Source organism: Synchiropus splendidus, chromosome 16 (assembly GCF_027744825.2).
Source record: "Synchiropus splendidus isolate RoL2022-P1 chromosome 16, RoL_Sspl_1.0, whole genome shotgun sequence".
NCBI lineage: Eukaryota > Metazoa > Chordata > Actinopteri > Syngnathiformes > Callionymidae > Synchiropus > Synchiropus splendidus.
In genome coordinates this window covers 14,706,154-14,731,186 of record NC_071349.1, presented here as the reverse complement: position 1 = coordinate 14,731,186, position 25,033 = coordinate 14,706,154, and the positions used below count along the sequence as shown (strand labels likewise).

General features: G+C 45.3%; 2 protein-coding genes across 3 annotated transcripts in view; one reads left to right on the top strand and one right to left on the bottom strand.

Annotated features, from left to right (window-relative positions):
• The first annotated feature begins 3,928 nt into the window (after positions 1-3,928).
• Positions 3,929-5,905, top strand: LOC128747081 (zona pellucida sperm-binding protein 3-like). Its single transcript, XM_053844630.1, has 8 exons — positions 3,929-4,366; positions 4,438-4,550; positions 4,606-4,712; positions 4,863-5,037; positions 5,101-5,220; positions 5,283-5,357; positions 5,422-5,510; positions 5,577-5,905. Exons 1-8 carry the CDS (start codon positions 3,929-3,931, stop codon positions 5,903-5,905), a joined length of 1,446 nt encoding a protein of 481 aa, XP_053700605.1.
• Positions 5,906-5,924: 19 nt separating this feature from the next.
• LOC128746961 (uncharacterized protein KIAA1522 homolog) overlaps positions 5,925-25,033 on the bottom strand; it is a 29,199-nt gene continuing 10,090 nt past the window's right edge. Inside the window, exons 1-7 of one of the 2 annotated variants that reach the window (XM_053844384.1) lie at positions 23,842-24,133; positions 11,443-11,586; positions 11,334-11,377; positions 11,134-11,269; positions 10,926-11,036; positions 7,085-10,852; positions 5,925-6,995 (exon numbers count right to left, since the gene is read on the bottom strand). In XM_053844384.1, the coding sequence (XP_053700359.1) occupies positions 6,952-6,995; positions 7,085-10,852; positions 10,926-11,036; positions 11,134-11,269; positions 11,334-11,377; positions 11,443-11,586; positions 23,842-24,112 (4,518 nt within the window). In that variant the 5' untranslated portion in view covers positions 24,113-24,133 and the 3' untranslated portion in view covers positions 5,925-6,951. Of the gene's footprint in view, positions 6,996-7,084; positions 10,853-10,925; positions 11,037-11,133; positions 11,270-11,333; positions 11,378-11,442; positions 11,587-23,841; positions 24,137-25,033 lie in introns of those variants that run through there. The other variant, XM_053844383.1, reaches the window with a different exon arrangement.

Genomic DNA, 25,033 nt, shown 5'->3' with positions numbered 1-25,033 from the left:
TAGATCCGGGTATGGCCCTCATTTGCATAGCCACGCCCCGTCTGAGCCCCACACTCGCGCGTCCATACTATTCAGGCGACTGCTGTGGCGACATTAAAAAAAAAATGACTCCGGTTTTTATCATCAAAAATTTTGCAAAACGAGTTTTAAATACAAAGAAAACGTTTGGAAACACTTATGACGACTCAAGGAGTAAAAATATAAATAAAGTTACCTCTACTTTTGCATGAATAATTCATGAGTATAGACGCAATATACCACAAATGTCTCCCAAAAACGCGATCAAAGTTTCATTAAAAGCAAGAAATAAAGGCCTTTTATCATTCCTATTTACCACTTGGGACGGAGGCTAAACACAATAAAGCTTAAGAGTCTCCTCTGTTATGAGGCATGACCACTCCAACATAGACTTATCTGGGTGCGATTGTTGAGTTCAGCAAGGATTACGCGACAAATATTTCAGTTCAACTCCAGTGATAACCTAATCACACTCCACCGGCTATAAACTGATGACATCACACTTGATTAAATTGCTAAACGCTTGTGGGAATGGCTCATGAAAGTCGGTGAGTCAGGAGCAAGTGAGAGTTATGTGGCGTTATTGCTAGCTTGAGCTGCCGCGCTACCAGCAAGATAAGTGAAAACAAACAGAAAATGAAGGAGAAAAGTGTTGAAATAAGCATCACATTTTTTTACTCCTCTCAGCCTTCTGTCTTTTTAAAAATGACGTTAAACTCTGTAAAAAAAAAAAGATGAGTTTCACCAACACAAGCGTCAAGTTATCTCAGATGTTTAATGCGTTTTATTGTATTCAGGGTAGAGCGTCATCCAAATCAAAACTGGTCAACAGCCATTTGTGTTTAAACAAATGTCAACGGCTTTTGCGCGACTCACCGCGGCGCAGTTGTGCATTTACTTGTGTCATTGAAAAGAACTGCAGCACCTGTTTAGGCCTTTAATCTGAACACATGGGCGGAACCTTCAGCAAGCATGTGTGGATGTCAGACAGACAGATACCAAGTCAATCCGGTGTCTTTCTAAAACAATCGAAAAATCCTTCCCTTCAGATGAACGACGCATTCAGCCACATCACAACATTTGCATATAAAAAGAGACATTTAACAGACTGAAGAATCAGCAGATGCCACATGTAAATTCCCACTGTAAACCAGGTAAAGACACAAACAAACCCTTTAAACCCAGCAGCACTAGACCCCACAGGCCCGGAGATTTAATCTCCGCAACACCCTTCATGTCAAAACCAGACAGGAGCGGTGCTTAGACCTGATCCATCCTCACGCTAATGGAGTGAACAGATGCTTTTAGAAGAGGTCAGAGTTTACCAACGTCACATGACCGAACAACGCCAGGTCAGAATCATATAGCGCCCTCTGGCCGGCGTCTCCCTGCGACCAACTGATCGATCCTGATGATCCGTGGCGTGCCTCTCTGCTTAATTACTCATCTCAGTGACCGAGACAAAGACCTCACTGTCCCGGGTCAGATTTAAGTGCGGGTAATGGGACTGAGTAGTGACGGACATCTGTCATCACACACATGCGTCTCTTCTCAAGTCGATCCATCGGATGCTTGCGATTAAAGAATGAGTCAAACATTTGAGTATTTTCCGACATAATTCTTCACAAGTCCCATAATGCACTGCAATAGTAACACTTGTATTTCAACATGAAACATGCAAGAGTCTCAGAAAGTTTGTTATTGTTGCAGAGTTTCACTTATAAAGGCCGAGGCTTTTGCTTAAAACAGCCACCCAACTTTTTTGGAGGTCGATCACCTCTAACAGATCACAAGCATTTTGCGCTTGCACTTCTAACTGAAGCATTACAAACACAAGCTCTCTGTCAGACAGAATTGATGTTGGCGCCATAAAACTCTCCTCTGCACATATTCTTTCATGAAAACTTTTTCCTCAGCAGGGACATTGTTGGGATTAACAATGCTTAACACCGACAATAGCCTCCCCCCAGTCTCTCACCCGAGCTTAACTTCAAGTACCCGCCATTGTTCTTCATTGTTATAGTGGCATATGTGTGAGAAGGGTAGGAGAGATCGGGGGGGGTTGAAGGTCCCAGATTCACCCCGCTAATGTAGTCAACAACACCCACTCAGTCGTCCCAGCACCATCCCAGTCAATGCAGTGAAGGAATTTGGATTGTTCCTGGAGGACAGTCCATGGGATTGTCCACATGTGCTATACAAGAGGTGTCGTCCTTTTCCCCACGACCTCCCCGACACACCCTCCCCTAGCGCTCACCTCCGACCTCTGTTGCTCCCTGGTAAAGAAACGACAATATGGAACAGGTCATAAAAAAAGGGACCAGTCGAGCAGAATTTTGGGAGAAAAAGATGAGAATGACAACATAAATAATTCACAAGAGCGTGATTGCTCCCCCGGGATGTAGAGCTGTGTTTATAGATCTGCCCACAGCACACCGTGGGAGCTCCAGCAGGGGTCGAGGCGCTCCGCATTTTAAAACAAATAAATGACAATAACGCAGGGAATAAATGCTAAAAAAGATCCAAAGCAAAATTTTGGTCATTTTGTTTTATGAAAAAAGGATGAGAACCAGTATAGTTTTTGATCTTTCTGTTATTAGTATTGAATCACTAGTTGAATTCAGAGGGAACAGGGCACAGAATTTCAGTGGACTGATGTCACACATTATTTGACCAAAACTTCCAGTGGCATCTGAGCCAAGAACCAGCGCAAACATATCTTCTGAGTTGCCAAATTCCTGCTCGTAGTTGTGTAACATATGACAACACTTGATTGCTGGTAACTGAGTTCCGTGGGAAGAGACATCAAATCAGAGTGGACAGAGGTAACCGACAAGCACTTCCACCCCAGAATCTAAGAGCCAAAGTTCCAGCGCTGCCCGACCAAGAGTGCTGCAAGTCTTGACGCTCTGTTGTTTATTTCACTCACTTAAGTCAGATATGGTTGGCAGAATGCTATAAAAGGGCTTGAACTGCTCTTGTTCCTAGTTAAATAGATTTGCAGACACTGGTTTTTATCTTGTACCTGTGTATCATCAGTAAGATCCAATCAACTGTCGATAAAGTAGTCATGACGCGCAGACAAAACCAATGGCGCCACCTGCTGGTCGATGTTCTGCCAACGCTTCCGCCCACAGTTCACTCTGCATAACTTAGAATCATGTTAGTAGAAGTCACATGACTGATACGCTCCATCTCTACAGGAGAGTCCAACCTGCCATTGCGATCGATATTTCATGTTGTTTTTTTCAGTACTGTGGCATGTAGTTTCAACCAGAACGTAAATTTAAAATGAGTATTTTTAATATTAGAAGGTTCTTCTTCTATTTACAACACTGGTTCCCTGATCATTCTCTGGCTAAATTGACTGAATTATTCAATAAATCAAAAATGAATCATGAATCAAAATAGAATAATCTTGGGAAATATGAATCAACACCGAGGTCTAAAGCGTAATACTTGGTGAAGATTCCTACATTTTTATTAGGGATGGAGGTCGGTATAGGCCTGGATCGGTTCAGTCTGATCCAGGACACACTGGATCAGGAATTCTGTTCAAGAACCCATCAGATCCATGCGCCCAAATACCGTCATTTTCACTTTGCGTTACATGCTAAAATGTCTTTTTGATATTGCTATGGTGTGTCAAACACAGTTCACAGCCTAGTATTGCTGATTTGTTTGTCCTTCAGTCCGATGCTCCTTATGTTGGGAGGTTTACAATAAAATTATGATTATGTGAATAAATAGCGATTTTGTAGCTCATTTAAAATCAGTTCTTGGCTTTAATTTGAATGTATAACACTAATTCCAAGTTTAGCCAGTGGCCCATTAGCTTATTACCGCCACCTGTGCGCGAACTGAGCCTTGACGTTTCATCCAGCGAAGACCGAGAACCCAGTCTGTTGCGATGAAAGCACTCCGTTGCATTTATTTCACCTTAAGTGTTTTAGCACTTTACCAGTGGGGTTGCTCGGCGAGGACCTTTGACTCCGCGGTCCGTCACAGGAAGCCCACCAAAGCGGTTTTAGCCGAAGCTCAGGCCCATGACGCGCCCACGCGCCAGCTGAGAAGACCGCAACACCATGGTCGGAATATCTCCGGAGAGAACGCTCAAACCGCCGCACACCGAGCCCTCGACGTCCCCGCGCACACCTACCTCCCGGATGTCTCCGTCACCTGCGCCGCGTCGGACTTCGTGGTTCGAGTCAAACCCGCGTTCTACGGGCTGGAAGCGGACGCCAGCGAGCTGAGGCTGGGCGGCAGCTGCAGAAGTAACGGCGTCCTGGCTGCGCACGGCGACATGCTCTTCACCTACCCCCTGACCGCCTGCGACTCCACGCGAGTGGTATTTTGTCATGAATTTATTATATATATTTCAACCCCAATCTCCTTCTCACCTCCACCTTCTCCTGGCAGCTGACACCTGCCTATTTAATCTACAAATTCCGGCTCCATTATGTGCCGTCACCGATGCGGTTCCCGCTCAGGACGCATCCAATCCAAGTGGAGATCGAGTGTCACTACCAGAGGTGAGGATTATACCGAAATATGAGGCGCTGAAGTGGCTGAGATGGTTCTGCGCAGGGACCACCATGTTCACCAGCTGACTGTGCAACCCACGTGGGAAACCACTGTCCTCAGAAAGGGCCTGAATGGGAGTCCGAATGACTTCAAGATGGAACTGATGGATGGTAGGATTTAAATGTGTTCGCATCACTACCCGAGTTACGGAGCCCTGGAAGTGACATGCATGAGCTTTTTTTTTTTTTAAGGCTCCTTCCGAAGTGGTACCCAAACTGAGCTTTAAGAATGTAACTCTCTTGAGAAATTGTTTCCAACAGAGTTCTGGAGCGACACCCCTCAGTCTCAGGTCTATCAACCAGGAGAGACAGTGCATATCCAAGTCTCTGCCCCTCAAATGCCTCCTGGAGGGAAGCTGTACATAAAAAACTGCTATGCGGCGCCATCGACTGGCCCGCAGTCGTCCAAGATATACACGATTATTGACAATTTCGGGTAATTCACTGGGAATTTAAAGTTGCGTCACGGAAAGAGTTTTGATTTTTGGGTGTTTTGTAGTTGTTTACTGGACAGCAAGAAAGACCTGGGCGCCTCACGCTTCGTCTCCCGCACCGATGACGCGCTGAGGTTCTCCCTGAAGGCCTTCCAGTTCATTTCCAGCCCTGACACTGAGGTGAGGTCGATGCTGTCTCACACGGTTTGGAGGCAAAAGCTGTTGTTGGTCTTTGACTCCAGATGAGCATCCACTGCAATTTGTTTGCCACGACGGAGGAGCCGGGTCCTTCACACAAGTCTTGCTCCTACGTGAGCGACAGGTGAGGGCACCAGTGGAGGCAGCCATTTTGTCCGGGGCTGAGTGTTTGTGTGACCTGGCGACAGGTGGACCGCGCTGCGAGGCGACGACTCGATATGCCAGTGCTGCGATTCACACTGCGTTGCCTTTAAGAGCTCGACCGACATCATGGAAGGTGAGTCGAGTAGCAGAAGTCACCAGGTCAAGTTTCATGAAAAGATCTGTCTTTGTTTTCTTGCAGGACTGGCCAGCAGCGAGTTGCTGGTTTCTGACCAGCCACTCTCTGAGCACCAAGGCATTGACTGGGAGGAGCCACCCAGTCCAAGATTCTGGAGGGAAATTGTGAACAAACTAGCAGATGAAGACTATTCTGACATGGAGGAGGTGGACATGGAGTCTCCGGCTCTGTGGGAAGGGACCGACCCAGAAGAAGGCTCCGGGTCACAGGAGGGCTCAAAACCTTATCCGAGCTGGAACAAGTCACAGAATCGAGGAGGAATGAAGGCATACGAGGAGCAGAGGAAGACTGGGGGTGGCCCAGAGCAGACCTGGTACTTCCCCTGGACCTAGTTTCACGCTTGATCCGAGCCAATAAAATGATCACATGACATGATTTCGTATGTATTTTAATAAGCACATGAACATCAAACCGAAAAAGGATTTCAACTTGACATGCATCTTAATAAATCACACAAAACTTTAAGCCTTTTAAGCCTAAACTTGTTGGAATATACTTTTGTAAAATATTTCCCACTTCAAACTTGTGAAATAAAATAGCTCAAGTTGTAAAATAACTGTAAATGAAATTAACTTGAATTTAGTATTAATATTTAGCAGTTGGTATGAGTTTTTTTTCTGATCTTGTTGCTTTAATTTAAATGTTCTTTTTATCACCGTAAACCGTGATGACCGACAAACTGATGGGTCCGAAAACAATCTTCAGTTTTAACAAAAAGCAGATATGGACAGAAAAGGTTTTAACTTTCTGAATAAGTGATCATTTACGACAAGTCTCTGGAACCAGGCGTCAATACATTACGCACAGAAACATCCCCTTTCAGACCACAAACACGTCGGTAACAAAGCAGCAGGTTTTGTGCTTCTAAATAATGTGTGTCGATTAATGACCCCTGATTATAATGAAGGTCATGAAAGAGAAATCCATCACTCATAAAGCTGGCGACGTCTCAAACCGAGCTACGAGCCTTGCATAAATCTGTATATAATATATTGATTTTAGAGTTTTATTAAACTTTTCAAAGACGAGAATAAGAAAGAAAAATAACTTAAAACTTGTTTTTTTTTTTAAAACAGGAATCGTGCGGGGACTCTGGAAACAAGAGTGGCCCTTTTACAAATGTTGCTGTATTTACAACCCTCGAGTCCCGAAAGCAAGCGCGGCAGGACAGAAGCGGTGCGAGCACTGTTGGACACTAGAGGGCAGCATTTCGCCTGCTCTCAGCAGTAACGTTTAAGGACAGCTTGGTATTGAGAAAGATAAATGTTGTACTCGAAACCCACACCGTTAACAAAATAAAACGATCCTGGATATCCACAGCGTCGCTAGCAGTGAGCGTCTCTCAAACAAACTTCCTGTTGTGCGTCAGTTCCTCAGATCATGTTCCGTCAGCAGCAACCGATATCCTCCCGTTGGCTTTGTCTGATGAGTCAGCAGGACAGGAGTGGAGTTAGACTTCTGTTATCGTGGTATCAACATCTTCATCACTTGACTGAGGAACTCACGCTTACCTTTGTCGGCGTCTGACTGTCCTCCGGTGGCGTGCTCCTCATCACTCGCTTTAGCTTTGGGTTTTTTAGCCACAGGCGGCGGCATCTTCACAACTTTCTTCTGTGACTCTGCTTCCCCGATCTTTGAGAGAACCTCTGCAGGCTTCTGTGCCGGAGGAGACACCGGTAGGTTGCTCTTTGAGAAGATGAAGCTGGCGGTGCTGGTGGGCGATCGCTGAAGGTTCATCGGCGACGCTGGAGCCATCAGGCTGATACGAGTGGCGGGGCTTTCTTTAGATCTGGCTGCTGTCCTCATCCGGATGACCTCCTGGAGGTTCATCGATGGCGATGCCGTCACTGCGGTGGGGGACTTCGTGGCAGGGGTGACACCTGTAGAAGACGGAGGGTGGATAACCAGTGACTGGGACTTTGGTGCGGGTGGTTCAGTAGTGATGACAGCAGGTGGAGAAGAAGGTGTTGTGAGGATCAGTGATTTTCTGATAGGCTTCTGAGGAGCCTCATGAGTGGAGGGAGCAGCATTGCTGGGCTCAGAAGCTGCAGTGACCTGAGTCTGGGCTTCTTCCTGAACTCTGGTGGCCTCAGGCGCAGAACGCAGTTTCACCATTTCTAAGAGAGAGACGCTGACAACAGGAGTCGGTTCTTCTGGTACAGCAGGAGCATCACACAGCTCTGGGGTTTTGTCTTCTGTGCTTGAAGACGCTACAGGTGAAGGACTTGTTTCAGACTTTTCTTCTATGACAACTGTTGGTCGAGTGGGAGCCTCAGGTTCTGGTGAGACAGAAACCTCCTCGGTCTTAAGCACAGTGTTCTGGGATGTAGTGTCAGATGACAGGAGAACCGTATCAAGAACCGCAGGCTCTGGGGAAAGGTCAAGGTTAGTTTCTACCACACTTGGACTGGTGTTCTTCTCCAGATCATCAGGTGGAAGTCCAGTCAGCTGAGTCTCTGGCTGTTCGTGCGGGGCTAATGATGGTTCTATGGGTGGTGGCGGGGGAATAGTTTGGGGTGGTTGCAGACCAGTGGTCTGATATGTGTCTTCAGAAGGCAAGAGAGTGTGTCCGACCAGAGGGACACAAGACACCTCAATAACCTGCGGAGGGGGAGACTCTGGCGCAGGCGCTGCCACTGTAACCACTGTTGGGACCACTTCCTGGACAGGTGTACGGATGGTCAGAGACTCGGGGGGAGCGCTTTCTTTGGAATTATCTATGGGTGGTGGAGCAACAATTGGTGAAGGGAGAGGGAGCTGTCCGACTTCTAAAGGACGGGTCTCCTCAGGTGGGCTCTCTTTGGGTGGCTGTTCTTTAATGCCTGAAGGGGGCTGTGCTTTTGGGAGCTCAGGAGGGGGACAAATCACCTTGATTCGTTCTGTAGGAAGCTCTTTGGAGGTTTCCTGAGAGGACTCATGGAGGGGTGCATGGGACTTTGGTGTCGAGCAGACAACCTTTAGAGGCTGCAATGGCGGGGCTTGGTGAGAGGAAATGTCTTTGGGTTCTGGAAGAATCGCTTCTTGTGGAACAATCTCTGGTACCGTTGGGAGTAAAACTTTTTTAGGCACTGCAGGGGAGACTATCTTCACAGGGGGTGGAGGAGCAGAGTAGGATGGAGGTGGAGGAATATTAAGTGCTGTTAGCGCTGCCTCCTGTGAGGCGCTGGTTTGGACGCACTCTGTGATCACTATGGGGATAGGTGTGGTTGGGCCTGCGACAGCGCTGCCTACCGGCACTGCCACAGGTACAACTAAACTGTCCTCAGAGATGATCGGGGGAGGTGGGAAGGGGAAATCCAGATCGTCCTGCCCACTGACGGCTTCTGCCACAGGTGGAGGCGGAGGCGGCCAGGAGGATTCAGGAGATGTAACTACAGCTTTAACCTTTGCGGCCTGTTTGTCAGGAGGCTGGGGTGGGTGGTGCGACGGAGGTGGGGAGGGGGACGGGGACCTGCGTACTAGAGAAATAGGAAGCACCAACTCAGCTTTGCTTCTGGCTTCTCCTTCTTCTTTCAATGCCGTCAGACGTTCCTCACGTTTCTCTGCTGCCTTCGCCAACATCTCATTCAACATATAACTTGCTCGAACCTTCTCTTCCGTCACTCTTCTATTTCCATTCACATCTACTTTCTCAGTCACTTTTTCATTGCTCTGCTTTTCAACTGCATCGTTCAGAAGCACACTTTCTTCAACCTTCTTTGTACTGGGGACTTGAGCCGCACTGTTGACTTGTTCCCCTCGGGAAAGCTTTGTCTTCGCGGCTGGACTTCTGGCAGACCCGTCCGACTGCGCTGACAAGTTCCTCAGTTGTCTTCTGTCTTTCGGGTTCTTTTTGATGATAGCGGGGAGGTTATCAGGGACCGGGGGTCCCAGTAGCAACTCGATGCTGCGTCTGCTGTGAACCCACACCTCTGGAGGAGGAGGGGGGGGTGCGTGGACTTTAGGATGTGGAGGAATGTTGAAGATTTCTCTCAAGGCTCTGACCGAGGGGCTTAAACTTGCAGGATCAACCAAAAGCTGCTGGTTGTTTTTTGGATCCAAAGTTTGTTTGATTGATGGCGCAGCTGCGGTCGAGGTCCCAGGGAAGAGCCTCTGGAGCTTGGCAAATATTCCTCTCTTATGCTTCGGAGACGACCCTGGGAGCTGTTTGGTAACCTGAGGGGAGGTGCCGTCTTGGCTGGAGTAGCCACTGGATGGAGAGACGACGTGGGTCTGTGTGGTCACCTGAAGGGAATCTTTCAAAATGTCTTTAGAGGTGAATTTATCTCCAAAAATCTTGGACTCATAAGGACTCAGAGAGCCAGCAGAGTCGTCCAGTGAGCTGGTGTCTCCGTTGTATCCAGGGCTGTCAACAGTGGTGGAACCAGGACCGCTCTTCTCGTTCTCCTCGCCTGACGCTGAAATGCTTTGAAGAGGTGAAGCCCCTGTTACGATTCTCAAGTCGGCCAGGTCACGTGACCGGCGTTTGGCCTTGTGAAGGGAGTATGAACGACTTGGTGGCGGCGGCGCCCTCTTCGGCTTCATGACAGACAGGCTTCGAACAAAATTTCCATCTTTGTTCACGTGCTCTCCGTTACTAACAACTTTGCCATTCGTGGAGTATTTGGAGGCCTTACTGGTTGAAGCCTTGATGGAACTTTTGTCCACCTCATCCTGAGACTTCTGTCTCGGGGTGCTGCTGCTCGAGATGGTCGAGGAGTCGGACACCAAGGTCTCAGATGAGTCTGAGTTGCTCCAGCCAGAGCTATCTGTGGGATTGTTGGAAGTGTGAGGGTAGGAGGACGATTCTTTGGAAGACATGGTTCTGGTGGACGAAGCTCTGGAAGAAGCCCGGGACGGTGCAGGACTTGGCTGGACCAGGCTGCTCTTGCTTACTGTTCGGAGGCTGCTGCGGCTCCGTCCGCGGCTTATCTCCACGACCTCAATGGAAGGCGGGAGAATGGCGTTGGGGATGATTTTGGACATGTAAGCAGCCTGTGGGGAGGTGGTGATGACCGGGCTCGGGGGTTCCTGGAGGCTACTGGCAGTTGTCATGGACGGAACAGCGACAGATCGAGGCCTCGGCCCGCCGGCCAAGTCAGGGCCCATATGATGCAGCAGAGCCAAGTCATCCCTATGACCAGCATGGACGGCTCCTCCTTGCTCTGCCTGATCTTTACTGAAGGTAGAGTCCCGTTCAGCGCTCGGTCCCTCAGAAGTCGGACTCTCCAGGATCTCGCCATTAAGGAGCTGCTCCTCATCCAACTTTGGCGTTAACATCCAGCCGACCCGATCCAGCCCTTCAGGGAACACAAGGGAAGTTAGTCTGGCGGACTAGAATCCAGGTAGAGTTTTGAACGAGAAGCTTCATACCGAGTTCCTTCTGGACGTGCCTGGGGATACCCTCCACCGACTTTCTCTGTCGACGCCTCGTCTTTTTCTTTTCCGGCTTGTTCTCAGAGTTCAGTGGCCTGAACGTCGATCCTGCAACAAGCAAAGGTCATGGAGCAACTGTCTTGGCCATTTCAAGAGAGGCGGGAGTCGGACCACTGCATAGGGAAATGAAGATGTGGTACATTACCTTGCCGTGTGAGTCCGGATCGCGATGACCTGGTGGAGATGGAGGACTTGGCTGAGATCACTGAGGACGAGTCGGCGATGGTGCTGTCGGTCATGAACCCCGTGCTCTCGCCGTCTGTTTGGACGTCCATCGTTGACTAGCAGAGGAGAGAAAATGATCAATAGGTTGAAGTTAAAGCAGAAGCGATGGGGGCCACCTACAATTGTGCTTTCGTTGTCCTGGAACTCCACCCCATTACTGGTTTCTGTAGGGAGACAGGGAGTTTAGTGACGTCTCCTGGTGCCATTGGAGTCCAAGAGACTCCTTTACCTTCCTGCTGCATCAGCTTCAGCCCCTCCTGCGCTTCAGAGTGGAGGTCCTCCAGGTACTTGGGCCTGCTGGCTTCAGCGAACACGTTCTCCTGGAGATGTGGCGGCGCCGGGGTCTTGTCGTCATCGTGGATCTTGGGTGCGGCTGAGGTGGAGCGGGAAGAGGGTCAGCTCGGATCCACTCAAACACAGCAGCCATATGGCCTCGCAGAGGTAATCACAGAGTAGCTCAGGAAACACCCCTGAGCTTGAACTTGCCGGATTAAACTGGGGCGAGTTGGAAAGCAGATTATCTTTTACAGCCTTTAATTAAACTAGAAAAAGTGTCACTTTTAGCAGCACGTTTGTCATCAGTGGCAGCTAATGAGGAAGCAGCACATGAGACAAATTGAAGCCGTCACAAGTGGAACCAGAATAACGTGTTCATCCGCTCATAAACACCAACAATCCGAGATAAAATCTGTCTATAACTGTGAGCACGTGGAGGTGACGCAACCACACCGGCCGATCGCCGCACTTACAACCTGCTTTATGTAACAGCTGCTCCCTTTTTAGCTTCTTACAGAACTTCATTGGGTGAAAAAGACCCAGCCAGAATTAGCCTCCCGCTGAGCTACAGCCGCTAAACACCGCCACAGTGTATGTGTCTGTAAGAGCATTAGAAGTCATTTATAACTGTGAACAATTTATGAAAGACTTCAGCAGGAATAATGTCGCCCGGCAACCTAGAAACAAACAGAGATGAAGTCGGCCTGGTCACTGGGGAGAACCAGTCCGTCGCGATGGTCCGGCTCTTCGGTATTCACATAGTTCAGAGTCTTGAATTGACACTGTCACTCACTTAATGCGAATTCATGTGTTCACACGGCTGCGCTCTGACAAAACACCATTATTCAGTATAAAGTTGTATTTAATATAAAGACTTTTTCACAAACTTTTCAGATCATTCTAGTGGTACCTAAACGCACCACGAGAATTAGATTTATTTTAATAATAATGATTCATTCGTGCAATATCATTTCTGATTGAAATATATTTATATATATTACCTCAGATAATTTTATATATTGTTGAAGCAACATAATAAAATTTCAAAATAATCACCACCCACGGAACGTTTTTTAAATGAGCCGATGCTATTTATGTCAATATAATGCATTAACATTCATTTTAAATCTTTTTTGTCCAGTAATACTTTTTCATTTTTCACCAGTAGTTGCGCAAGATCACTCTATTTTTTTATTTGAGAATTATTATTTAACATGAAAGCATGAATTCACATTACACGGAATACAATATTGTGAAAGACTGGACTGACACATCTTTGCTTTTTCCATTAGAGCGTACTTCTTCATTTCTATTATTACTTATTAAATCTTTTTAAATGTATTCAACTTCTTTAGTTTTTTTTTTTTTTTACATACCTTCCATAGTATTATGTAACCTGCACCTTGTGGCATTGACAAGAGTAAAAAGACGCTGCTGATAACATTCCTATCTTTATGAAAATGTTTTAGCGCTCGGCTAAAGTGAGTTTCCCATCTGCTTCTCGACCAAACAACTCTCACTCACCTCTCCTCCTGCTCGTTGGGAAACAGTAGAAGTTGGAGTGGAGGTCGTGGGTCAGGAGGACCATGGTGACCTCGCTCGTGCCTCCTCAGATAATCCAACAACTGTATTTAAGATCTCCAGTGGCTGGCTGCCGGATCCAGATCTTTGTTTGTCTGGCTGTTTTTGTCACTTGGAGGGGAGAAGGTTGGAGCGGCCACTAAACAACCAGAGTTCAGGATCTAATCCTGCGCAGCCTAAATCCGGAGTGGTGGGACGGCGGCCTGGGATTGGTCGGATCACGCGGGATCATGCGTGTAAACATTAAAAGACAAAGCTGTTGGCAGGGATTTGACGTATGAAACGAAGCATAAATGCTCTTTATTAACAGCTGTCCAGTTTTGGGAAGTACCACCGTCCGGTCAAGAGGGGGCGCAGGTGAGCTGGCGCGACCCATTTAAGATAGGTAGCAGGCAAGTCACGTGGTCTACATGTGGAATATTCCCGTTGTTTAAAGATGACTGTTTCGGAATTTAAATAGTCAAATGAGTTTTTTTTTAACTTGTGAATGAGCGTTTGTGTTTGTTATCCAACGTGTTGTCATAGAGATTTTTCTGCTCAATTTGCGATCAATTTAAAAAAATACTTTTTAATAGTGATTTTTATGATGACAAATATTTTGTTTCAAACACCCCGAATGTTCCATATAAAGTGTTTCACTTGGGTAAAAGTCGATGTCATGTGACCACTTGTCACGTCCCGGAATTCAACCTGACACATGATGTTTGACAGCTGAATAAATGAGAACATTCCCATGGTGTTGATCCTCCAGAGCGGCTCAGACAAAAGCACTTTGTAAGGACCAGAGGAGCGAATTAAAGCGAGTGTAAACAGGGCGAACAGAAATGGTCTTTTCTTTCAACACAGCTCACAGCTAATGCAGACGACCAGCCAGTGGACGTAAACACTGACTTGAACACGGCACTCAAGAGTCTCTGGTTACTGTGATGGAACGCACACGATGGAGGAGGAGGTGTGTGTGTGTGGGGATGGGGGGGTCTCTTATTATTGCTACAGTGGAAATCTCATCTAAATGAATCTCTGACCCATTAACCCCCCTGACCATCTGTCGCCGCTGGATTGGGGGAATTAGCAGACTGGAAGAGATTAGAAACTGAAACTGATGTTTACATGTTGGATTTGGACGAACACGCCGCAACTCATCGAAGTGATCCGGGTCGGCCCGGTGACTGTGGTTCCGAGTGTGGACGATCAAATAAACAAACTTTAAATAAGAAGAGGTTAAGTGATGTTTGACAGCCATCACAGTAGGGTTGGAAGGTGATGTGAGAAGAGACTATATGACAATACTTTCCTAACTAACACGGAAAAAAAGACTTTTTCAAAAGACACACAACTTCTGAATACACAGTAACACAGAATGAACTTGAAACAAACCAAAGTCAAATAATACTGAGATAAAATTCACACTAAATTAACTTAAAAACATCACTATAAATATATTATTGTAACCCTAACCCAAATCCGAACCATAACCCAAGTATATGATATATATTTTTTTGTTCTAGAGATTAGCAAAATGAATATAAAAATAATGAAATTCAAAAGGTAGTTGAAAATATTACTGTTTATTCAAAGTAAAAAAAAAGTAAAATATTGCATCCAAACAATGTAAATTAACTAGTTAACAGACGTATAACTGATAGATATAAATTAATAAATGGTGATAAAAATTCTGCGACGATACTGTGCAGTGCACTGGGTTTAACAAGTGGCAAGCTAAATTAAATCCTGACGTGACCAACTGTACCGCTAAACGCTAACTAGCTAAAACCTCAGCGTCGCTGTTCAACAGTTTCCAATGTATTTATCGAACTCAGGGGTTCAATATCGATATCTTTATTATGATTCAAACTAAATTAAATCAGGTGAACATAGTTAGCATGACGATGCTACCTAGCTAAGTGCAGCGGTCGCTTCAGTTCAGAGACAAGGTCCAAATATTTATGCGTTTTAGGGCGCACAAACATCACAACTGCGTCCCAGCAGAATTGTGCATATTTCAAGTTTCTCAAGTCAGAATATGTTATTGTCGCCTTTTTAAAGCGACACAACATTTTGACCTGGATCTTCACTGCAGTCATGTGAGTATATTTCTCATAGTTACACAGTGAAAGATGAAAAAGTAGGCTGTAAATGTTGAATTCTTCCAGATTATTTGCTCATGTTGAACGTAGGAAGAGTTAAAAGTCGTCCATTTGCATAGAACTTCTGCGGATCAGAAGGCAAATATCTCACACACGCACTCTTCCAGTCTGTGCCTCGACTTGTCCTGATCTCTTGTTCAGTGCTGACAGACGTGTTTCCAGATTTCATGTTCCTCCGGCACAATCCAGCAGGTGTCGCTACGTTAAATACATGAATTCACACCTCCAGCACTAATTTGGAATGATGCTAGTGCTAAGCAGTTGCTATAGTTGTTGTCACGTAGCTTGTTAGCGCGCTAGCTCCCGTACAGGTGCCGATATTTGACATCAACTAAAGCCTTCAAAATTCGTCTGTGAATAAGTTAGAAAACAACGAGTAAGGTGGAGTGATGTAATTCGACAAATATGACTGACTTAAACAGCATGTGTGACAGAAGTACTTCGAGTTCCTCCCAGCAGAAACAGGCCGCTGACTTCCCTCCGCTCCCACCATGTGTTTGGCATTTGTGGTTTCGGAGTAAAGTGCCTGAACAAGCGAGGTTTCCCTCAGGAAGCTCTGCGACACAGGCCTGCCCCGGTTGTTTACCCCAGAAGAACCAAAACAATGGCATCTCCAAGCACCAGAAAAAAAAAAACCAGGATGCTGATAAAAAGTCAGCAAGATTAAAACACAAAAAGATAGAAGAGAACATTCTGTCCCGGAGGGACGAGCGAGTCAACGTTCGTCGACAAGTTAAGCACAGAACAATCTCCATGAATCACACCAGCCGCGCCTCCCTGCTGCCCAAACTGCAAGCTGGGCACATTCAAAATAAACCTTCTTACAAATCCTTGTGCTTCACTCAGAAGACTTCAAACTCGTAGGAACATCAGTCCACCTGGACACACCATGCTGGACCTGGCCAAGGGGCCACAGGTGGTCCTCATGAGGTCAGAGAGAAAATCTAAAACTGATGTCTCATGATTTTTCCCTCCAATTTATTAAAAATATTTAACCATCCCTGCTAATATTGCATTTTTTTAAATTTGGTACTAATTAAATGATTATTTTAAATTTAATTTTGTCATTTTTTGGTCCTTCCTTTAACAATTGTTATTAATTTATTATGTTTGCTTTTTTAATAATTGATGACATCTTGTGATTCAAAGGAAAAAAAACAAAAAAAAACCATTTATTTTATTTTGCAGCATTCTTTTATCTTATTCCCCATGTAATTTGAAAATATTCATATTAATGATAAATGGTTGCTTAACTGTTTAATAAAGTGGATATGAAATAATAAACTATATAATAAAAAAATATATATCTTATATTTCATGGACTCATGGATTTATTTTTAGGTTTTCTTTTTTTTTTATGTTTTTATGTTTTCTCTCAATTTTTGAGTATCTTAGTCTCTTGTGAGCCACTTACTCACCTTCACATAGATTTATTTATTTTTTTATTATTTGTAATATTTTTACTGTAATGTGTTTTCTGAAGTAGAAATAAGACGTATAAGTCACGAGGTGGGAGAAGATGCTCTCACTTCAGCACCAGAAGACCAGATGATGTCACCATGGAGACAAGCATGAACATCTGGCAGGTCTGACCCCCAAAGGAGTTTTCGGAAGGAGGTCAAGGGCTCAACTGTAAAATGAAAGCCTGGATGGGAGATTTTCACTTTTCCGCGGGGGAGCTCGCGGTGACCCGGATAATCGAGGAGTCACTGACTAGATATTTTCTCAGGTCACCCCTGTTGAATCACGAGAAACTTTGCATCATATCATTTCACATTCCTGTGCACTGAAACTCTCCCGGCTGAAGTCGACTGCCAGTAAACTTTCGACACACTGAGCAGGGCGTGTTAGCAAACAGTTCCAACTGAACGCCGCCATCAGTCGTAGCAACAGTTGCTGTTCACCTCTCAGCTTTGGAAACCAAACATTCCGAGCCGCGCTGAACTCAACCACAGGGCAAAGATGATAATGGGACGACTTGACCCCGGTGTGATCTGCCTTGATACCTGGGTGTGGCCGCCATGCCAGCGCCTCAGTCCAGAGCTGGTCAATGCACATAAACTGTCATTAGGATGAGTTGCTTCAGTCAGTCTGGCCTTCGTCAATAAACATCAATTAACCCCGCGGTGGCGACGGCACCCAGCTCAGTGCGATGATGAAACCAGAGGTTACTGCTGGTCATGAGAAGAAAAACATAAAAGAGTGCAGTGTAAAAACCTGTTCCTCTGTGGCAGAATGTCACTGTGATACAGTAGCAACACGTGTGACACATAAACACCTAACAACAACATTACACTGCACTTTTGCTTCAGGTGCAATACTTTGACATATTTGTAGTACTCAGCGCAGCCGCCATAGTATCAGAGTAAAATCGTATTTGAAAGATGAGTGAAAAGTTTGCTCGCAGTACAAGCCTGCAGTGGTGGTTATTATTGAGTTAGAGGAGTGGAAGTCAAAGTCATAGAAGTAACTATCACTAGCTGTGAAGGTAGTAGTACTATTGGTACTGATGAGTGAAAAGATAGAACATAAAAGTTGGTAGTATATGTAGTTTGGGACTTTGTCATTGTAGTAGTGGATAGTACTTATAGACGGATGAAAGAAGGTAGTAGTTGTAGAGATTTTTGGTTTATACTTAAGTTGCAGCAGTAGAAATATTTGTATTTTCACTCAGAAACATGCTAATGATGTGGTAGTAGTGGAAAAGTAGCTGTTGATGGGGTGGCGATAACAGACTTTAAATTTGGTTGTAGTTGTTTGTGTTTAAGTGTTGGTAGCAGTAGTCACAAAGTTCAGTATTGATGGTGGATACTGAAGAAGCAGTTGCCACTGTCTAAGAAGCAGTAATAAAAAATGTTAACAATAGTAGTAGTGGTGGCTTAAGCAGTAGTAGTAGTCATAGTAGCAGCAGTAAAGAGGTCGTAACTGTACTTGCAAACGTTGGTAATGTGTTAGCTACTTAAATAGTACCAGTCGTGATTGTAGTAGTAGTAGTGCCAATACAAGTTGTAGCAAGAGCTGTTTTATTATGCAACTAGTACTATGTATCAGCAGAAGTATTAACAAGGTAGTAGTAGCAGTAGTAGTCGTAGTAGTAGTAGCAGCAGTAGTCGTAGTAGTAGTAGTAATAGTAGTAGTAGTAGTCGTAGTAGCAGTAGTAGTAGTATTAGTAGTAGCAGCAGTAGTAGTAGTAGCAGCAGTAGTAGTAGTAGCAGTAGTAGTCGTAGTAGTAGTAGCAGTAGTAGTAGTAGTAGTAGCAGTAGCAGTCGTAGTAGTAGTAGTAGTAGTCGTAGTAGTAGCAGTAGTAGTCGTAGTAGCAGTAGTAGCAGCAGTAGTAGTCGTAGTAGCAGTAGTAGTAGTCGTCATAGTAGTAGTAGTAGTAGCAGCAGTAGTCGTAGTAGTAGCAGTCGTAGTAGTAGTCAGGAGTGATAGGAAAACAAGGACGTGGGTTTTACAGCAGATTACTATTAAAATATGGAGTAGCAGATTAATAAGAGATAATTCAGGGATGCAGGGGATTTCTATGCTTAAATTGAGCAGGATTATCACACATTAAAGGCATGTCCGTCCCAGAGTACTGGCCGTGTGTGACGATACACGCCTGCCAACTCTGGCACAAAGAGCATCTGTCTGCGCCTCAAAGACATGGAGACATGTAACATGGGAATGTGAGGAATCTCGGAGCAGTGTTGGGACCCGGCAGGTGACCCCGCCGCGACAGCACCGACCCGCCAGGCCTCCGTTCACGCTGCAGAAGGAAGATGAACTGCCGACAAGTGAAAATGAAGCCTGGCTTCAGCTGAGACACTATCTCTATTATGAAAGAAGAGAGTCAGGAGGCGTGTTCCACGGGAGGCTCAGGGGGTCAGAGTTTATCACAGGAGAGCTACTGTGCAACTCCTTGGCTGGTCAGAGTCCAGTCTGGCCAGCTCTGCTCGGAAGGTTCACCTCAGAGCAAATCCAAACCTGAAATAATGCTTAGCTGGCAGATAAACATTAGACCTGGAGCAACGTCTTCATCTGTCATCACCAGGACGCGGCGAAGACTCGCTGATTCAGTGTGCAGCTATGTGTGCATTACGTGTCTTTATACGTCCGTGCGCGAGAACTGAGCGTCAGTATTGAGAGGGATGAGAGCTGAGTGACGGCAGCTTGAATGAGACCACAGCAGACTGACATACTGCTGTGGTGGTTTACATGAGCTGCATTACAGTCCATTCTTATGAGCTGATGTGTGAACTTTCCCATGAGCGTGAGGAGCAGGGGACGATGGAAACGGAAATACAGAATGAATCTGATGCTTGTATCAATAGATGCATGGAATATTAGTAAATAACATAAAGATATACAAAATTATGAGTTGTAAAAATGTCAACAAAATTATAATGTATGAGGGGAAAAGTGGAATAAGATGTTTCCCTTCTTAAATTCATATTGATTGCAATGAGAAGATTAAAAAACTATTTTAAGTACTTGCAAAAAACATTAAAATAAAGTGTTGACAAGGTGTTTTTAATGGATATTAAATGTAAAAAAAATACTGAAGGAAGGGAAACAAGGAGGAGGAAGTAGATGGTAAAAATAAAAGACAAATACATAACAGAAGAGTGTTTTAAAAAAATGTATGGATTAAAAAAAAAACTTAAAAGACAACAGAGAAGGATTGTCCTTCATTTATTAAATGATGAAGAGATTAAAACAGAGGGTGGACCTGACGTATGAAGTTGGCATTATTGAAGAAATACGGCGGATGGGGCATTTGACCTCTCTGTTGAGACTGAAAACTGGGTTGTACACAAAAAGATGGACAAAATGGAACAACCTTATCGCAAAAAGTTATTGTAATATCCCCATTGTTTTTCTGTGTATGTATTTTATTTTTATTTTATTGTTCTCTATGCATTTTCCTACACAAGTCATAAACCATTGTATGTATCCTTTTCAAAATTTAAGGCCTGTACTTTAATAAAAAAGATAATAGAGGGTAAAATGCTGTACTACAAAAGCTTGTACTACATCTGCTGTTATTAATGCTCAAAAGACTGAAGGGATAAAGAAAGTAAGGAAGAAAGAAGGAAAGAGGAGGACATTAAAGGAGTAAAAGATGAAATCTAGTGAATAAAGACAATTCATTCCATGAGCTAATAGTCATGACATAACATATAGTATTTGTATGACTGAAATATATGAGGGAATGCAGAACCATAGTGCTAGAATCACAAGTGCTGGCTGCTTCAGATCCCCCCGTCTACATGCAGGTCACATCCAGCAGGTTTTCAGGAAGAACAGTGGCGAACAGACGGGTCAGGAGAAACAGAGCCCCTTGTTCCTGCCTCTCTCTCTGGCTCACTTTTAATGAACTGGCACTGTGCCTACCATGCCAGCCATCCCGACGGCAGGAGGCCCCTCTGGCATCAACACCGATCGCCACCAGGAGCTTGGATCGCTCGGCCCTGCGCAGAAGCCTTGGAGTCACAGAGCCGCCTAGAATGTCCTGAAGCTCTTCCTCAACACTGTATACACTCTCCTATCAACGCACCTCCGCTGAGTAAGACCAAGCAGCTCTGCTCCAAGTCTCCGTCAGATGACTGAGACTCAAAAATGGCTCATCATGGGAAACCAAAACAACAATGACGGTCAACAATTCATTCCTTAATGCAGCTGAAACGCCAACAAAGGTGAAGTAATGTGATCTAACGATACAGAACACACACTTCATACTGGACCCAGAGAGGAAAGGTGAAGACTGTGGCTGAGTCACTTGAACAAAAACTTCCAGGAAGCCTGAGAGGAACAATGCGGTGCCAGATTACACAAGCGCACTGTGTGTATGCACAAGCTGATTGTGCGTTTTTTTTTCTCTCCGCTCCTGGAGACTACACAACCACGTCCCGCAAATATGACCCCAAATGCGTCCCTGCATTCTCCCCCTCTGTTGTGGGATCACGTCGTCTGCGCCGCACACTGAGTTTGGACGGTGTGGAAATCCCCAGACGCCATTCTCTCCCTGTGACGGCTCACATGTGGAGAGAAGGTGGGCGGGGCCTCTGTGGCAGTTATTAACCAGCGCAAGCAGACAAACGCATGAAAGAGCCCTGAGCAAACGCTCGGTCTACTTTGTGTTTCACATTCACATCAGCACGTCGTGTTCCGGCTGGGTTGGCATCGGTCTATATTGTGTCACTGCTAACGCTGGGCCAATTGCAAAATAGATTTCTTAAAAATATTTAAATGCTAGCAAACATTGGTTGCTATTCAATCATAGGAGCAGACCTGAGCAAAGTGCGGCCCGGGGGCCAAATGCGACCCTTTGACTGTATTTTAAGTGGCCCTCCTGGAGTCAGAGTCAAACTAAAACAAAACAAATAAATGACATTGTTGTTGTATCTGACATTTTTGTCTTGTGCGTTGTTTTTTGTTCATTATGATGCAACTTTGATGATTTTATCTGAATTTGTTTTACTATTTTAGAGTATTTCTTGTCTCTTAAAAACCATCAAAATTGAAAGTATATTTTGAAATGTATGAGACACATTGAGAATCTTTAAATGGAATATGGTTTAAATTAAATAGAACACAACAAACCAGCATTTTCTGTGCATTTTTAAAGAGCAACTTCATTTTCAATTTTCTCTTGCCTTCCTCTCTTTGGGTTTGACGGACCCTCTCAACAGTCACAATATATAACCTGCTAATGCTAATCCGACTTGATAGCGAGTTTCTCTAATGCAGCTAACACTAACCTGTTTTGTAATAGCATCAAAGCTATATTTTAAACTAAAATGCTACTTACAAATTTTCTCTAGAAAAATGTGCGAAGTTTTAGGTACAAAACTGCATAGTCTTCATTTCGCTGTTGTCATCCAAGCTAAAGTGGCTGCGGCGCTAGCAAACAAAGCCGTGATAAAACTACTTCCCAGTTCAAAATACTGCAACATACCTGGTCGCTATGACATAGGTGACATACTAGAAAGTCTTAAAAAAGCGGCAGCTCTGCTGCGATCCAGTTATCAGAGTCTGAAAAGACGATAGTGACCTCCACAAAAGGGGTACCGTGTTCGGATATAAGCAAGTTCTAGATCCATTCTGTTGGCAACTAGAAAACAGTACATTTTAAAAGTTCGTTTCTTCAGACGTTTTCATTGACTGAAAACTTTGATTTCCCGTTTACGTTCGGAGTAGCCATCTTGGATTGCGTACTCGGGGTGATGAGGATTCTTTCACTTCCCCACTTCTTTCGAGTGCCTGAAGGCACCATTAAAGTAAACAAAGCTCAGACAAGTGTATTGCTAACATGCTATCAGCAGAGCTTGGCTGCAACTGTTCATTCATGTGGGAATGTTTATCTGTTTGCTTCCCTACGTTTCATGTCTGACAGCTAATCGGGCGACAGCCAGACTTGACTTAAATCTCACACTTGGAGGAAAACAGGTTTCCAGCGCTGGTGAGCAAGCTCCGACAAGCACGGAAGCAGGGAGGCATGAGAGAAATCTCGCCGCTGAAGCCCCACTGAATTGATGTGTGTTTGCAGTATCTCCTGGACCAACCTGACGGCCAGGTAGCTGAGTGTCTCACTGAGATTCATTTAGAGGAAACAAAGCCAGCCTGAAGGTCAGAGGCCGAGCGCAAGTCTCGCTGCTCAAACATCCCTCCACTCAGCAAACACACACACATGCCTGCAAGCCAAGAAGCAGGATTCTCTGCTGGTTCCCACACACACTATATCCGGCTCAGCTTACATTAACACAGATATTTCCCAAAATAATGTGCCTTCAGAACAGAGAGGCATTTCAGTATCGAGCGAAACAATTAAGTAATTGCATCGCTTTTACACTGAAAAGTCAGTGTTCCAGGGCAACAGGGCGTTGTTGGTTAGCAGCTCTGCACTGCAATAACCTGCTAAGTAGCAGAGGTACATAACTTCTTTATCAATATTGGATGTACTAACACTGCTAACTAACCCAAGCCATTTCCAGGAATGCAAAAATACTCATTAAGCTGAATGTAAACACAGCAGAGGTGTAAATGTTTAAGTGCTACAATGCAAATACAGTGGTACCTCAGTTTTCCAATGTCCCGGAATTTGAACAAATCGGAGTTCGAACAACAATTTCGAGATTTTTTTGCTTCAGATTTCGAACGAAAATCCAGAACTTCTATGTCCTGTTGTGGGCTGGAGCTGGGACAGGGATGAGGCGAGTCTGGGACAGAGCGTGACTTGGTTTATGACTTTGTCACAGCCAAACTGCACAGAAGCGCACATTCAGAGCTGGACACGCACCGGGCACCTCTTCACTTCTGGAGAGACCTCACTCACTCAACCCCTCCCACATGCAGCGGCCACACACATAGAGGAACAGCGCACCTGCAGCAGACACTCTACATTCACTCCTACAAAAGACTATTTTAAGGCTTGGAACGCATTGCTTCTTTTTCCATTCATTGTAATGGGAAAAATCCATTCAGATTTCGAACAAATCGCTTCTCGAACGGCCGTCTGGAACGGATTGTGGTCGAGAACCGAGGTACCACTGTACATGAATTAGCTGAAATGCTAAAATCGCCACCTCATGTAAAATAAGCCATAATGCGAAGAAGTGGATACAAACAAAGGAGAAAGTTACCATGACTGTTTCCCTGTGGATGAGTCTGGCGTCCAGACTTCAGTCCTCCCTTGTGTCCGTCCAGGGCCAGGTCTAGAGCAGGACCCAGTCCCAGATTTTGCCCGTTGGCGCCGGCATCCTTCTTCTTCTTCCCCTTGAGCCACCCCAGAGCACGGCCCAGCGAGTGACTGCGCTGCTTCCGACCTCTTTTGTTGTGCTTCTCATGGGCAAAGATATCCACCACATCTTGGGGGATCAAGTCCCCGAATCCCATGGAGTCCCGGTTCGACATCCCACCTCTCCCCGGAGTCACGTCCTGGAAGGAAGAGAAGATGTCAACTTGGAATCGGTAACGCAAATGGTGGCGGCCTAGAAAGGACAGGACAAGAATCTGTCGCACCAACCAAGTCAATTTAACTTCGAAGTGTCTCAGACAAGAACATGGAAATAAATATTCATTTCATTCCAGAGCGTTTGCCTCAAATACTCCCAGAGTACCTGCCACAACTTGTCCTGAGGAACCCTCATCCAGGCTCTCAGTTAGACTGGGCTGTGAGAGCTGATTTGTGAACCATGGTGCTCCACTCCTGAGGCACTGACCCAGACTGTTGAACAGATGCCTCAGCACCAACATCAGTCTATAGCATCAATCCCACTGTGGGAGTGAAAACATCTCCCAAAAACATCCTCATAGAAGACAGATATTAGCACCAGCAATTCCAGAGAAATGTTCAAGATATGACCACAGTAGCATGTGATACTCGGTGACGTCATCGGGAACATTAAACCTCCTCTCAGTGGGACCCTCTGAACCAAACACAGGTCCACAAAGAACAACTTGGCTCCGCTCCCTTCATTCCAAAAACAGGCCGTCATAATTCACAAAGCCGCACCCTGAGCCTGGTGCACTTCAGCACACAACCAAGGAACTCTGGAGCTGCAGAGTCACGACCGTCTCCCACTGAAGACTTTGAGAGAGAAACACTCCTGTTGTTGATCACCTTCCTGCTTCTCTGAATTGTCATGATCTCATTGTTCCCCCTCCTCCCTCCACCTCGCTCGTGTTCTCCCGGAGATCTGCAGCTTACACTGGGCGTCTTCCAGCTGCACGCTTTATTAGATAGCTATCTGAAGTCACGGCCGACTGCAGCGGCGTTTAGGAAAACAGAGCTCGTAAATAAGACGCCAGCTGCGAGTGTGACTTAATAAACAT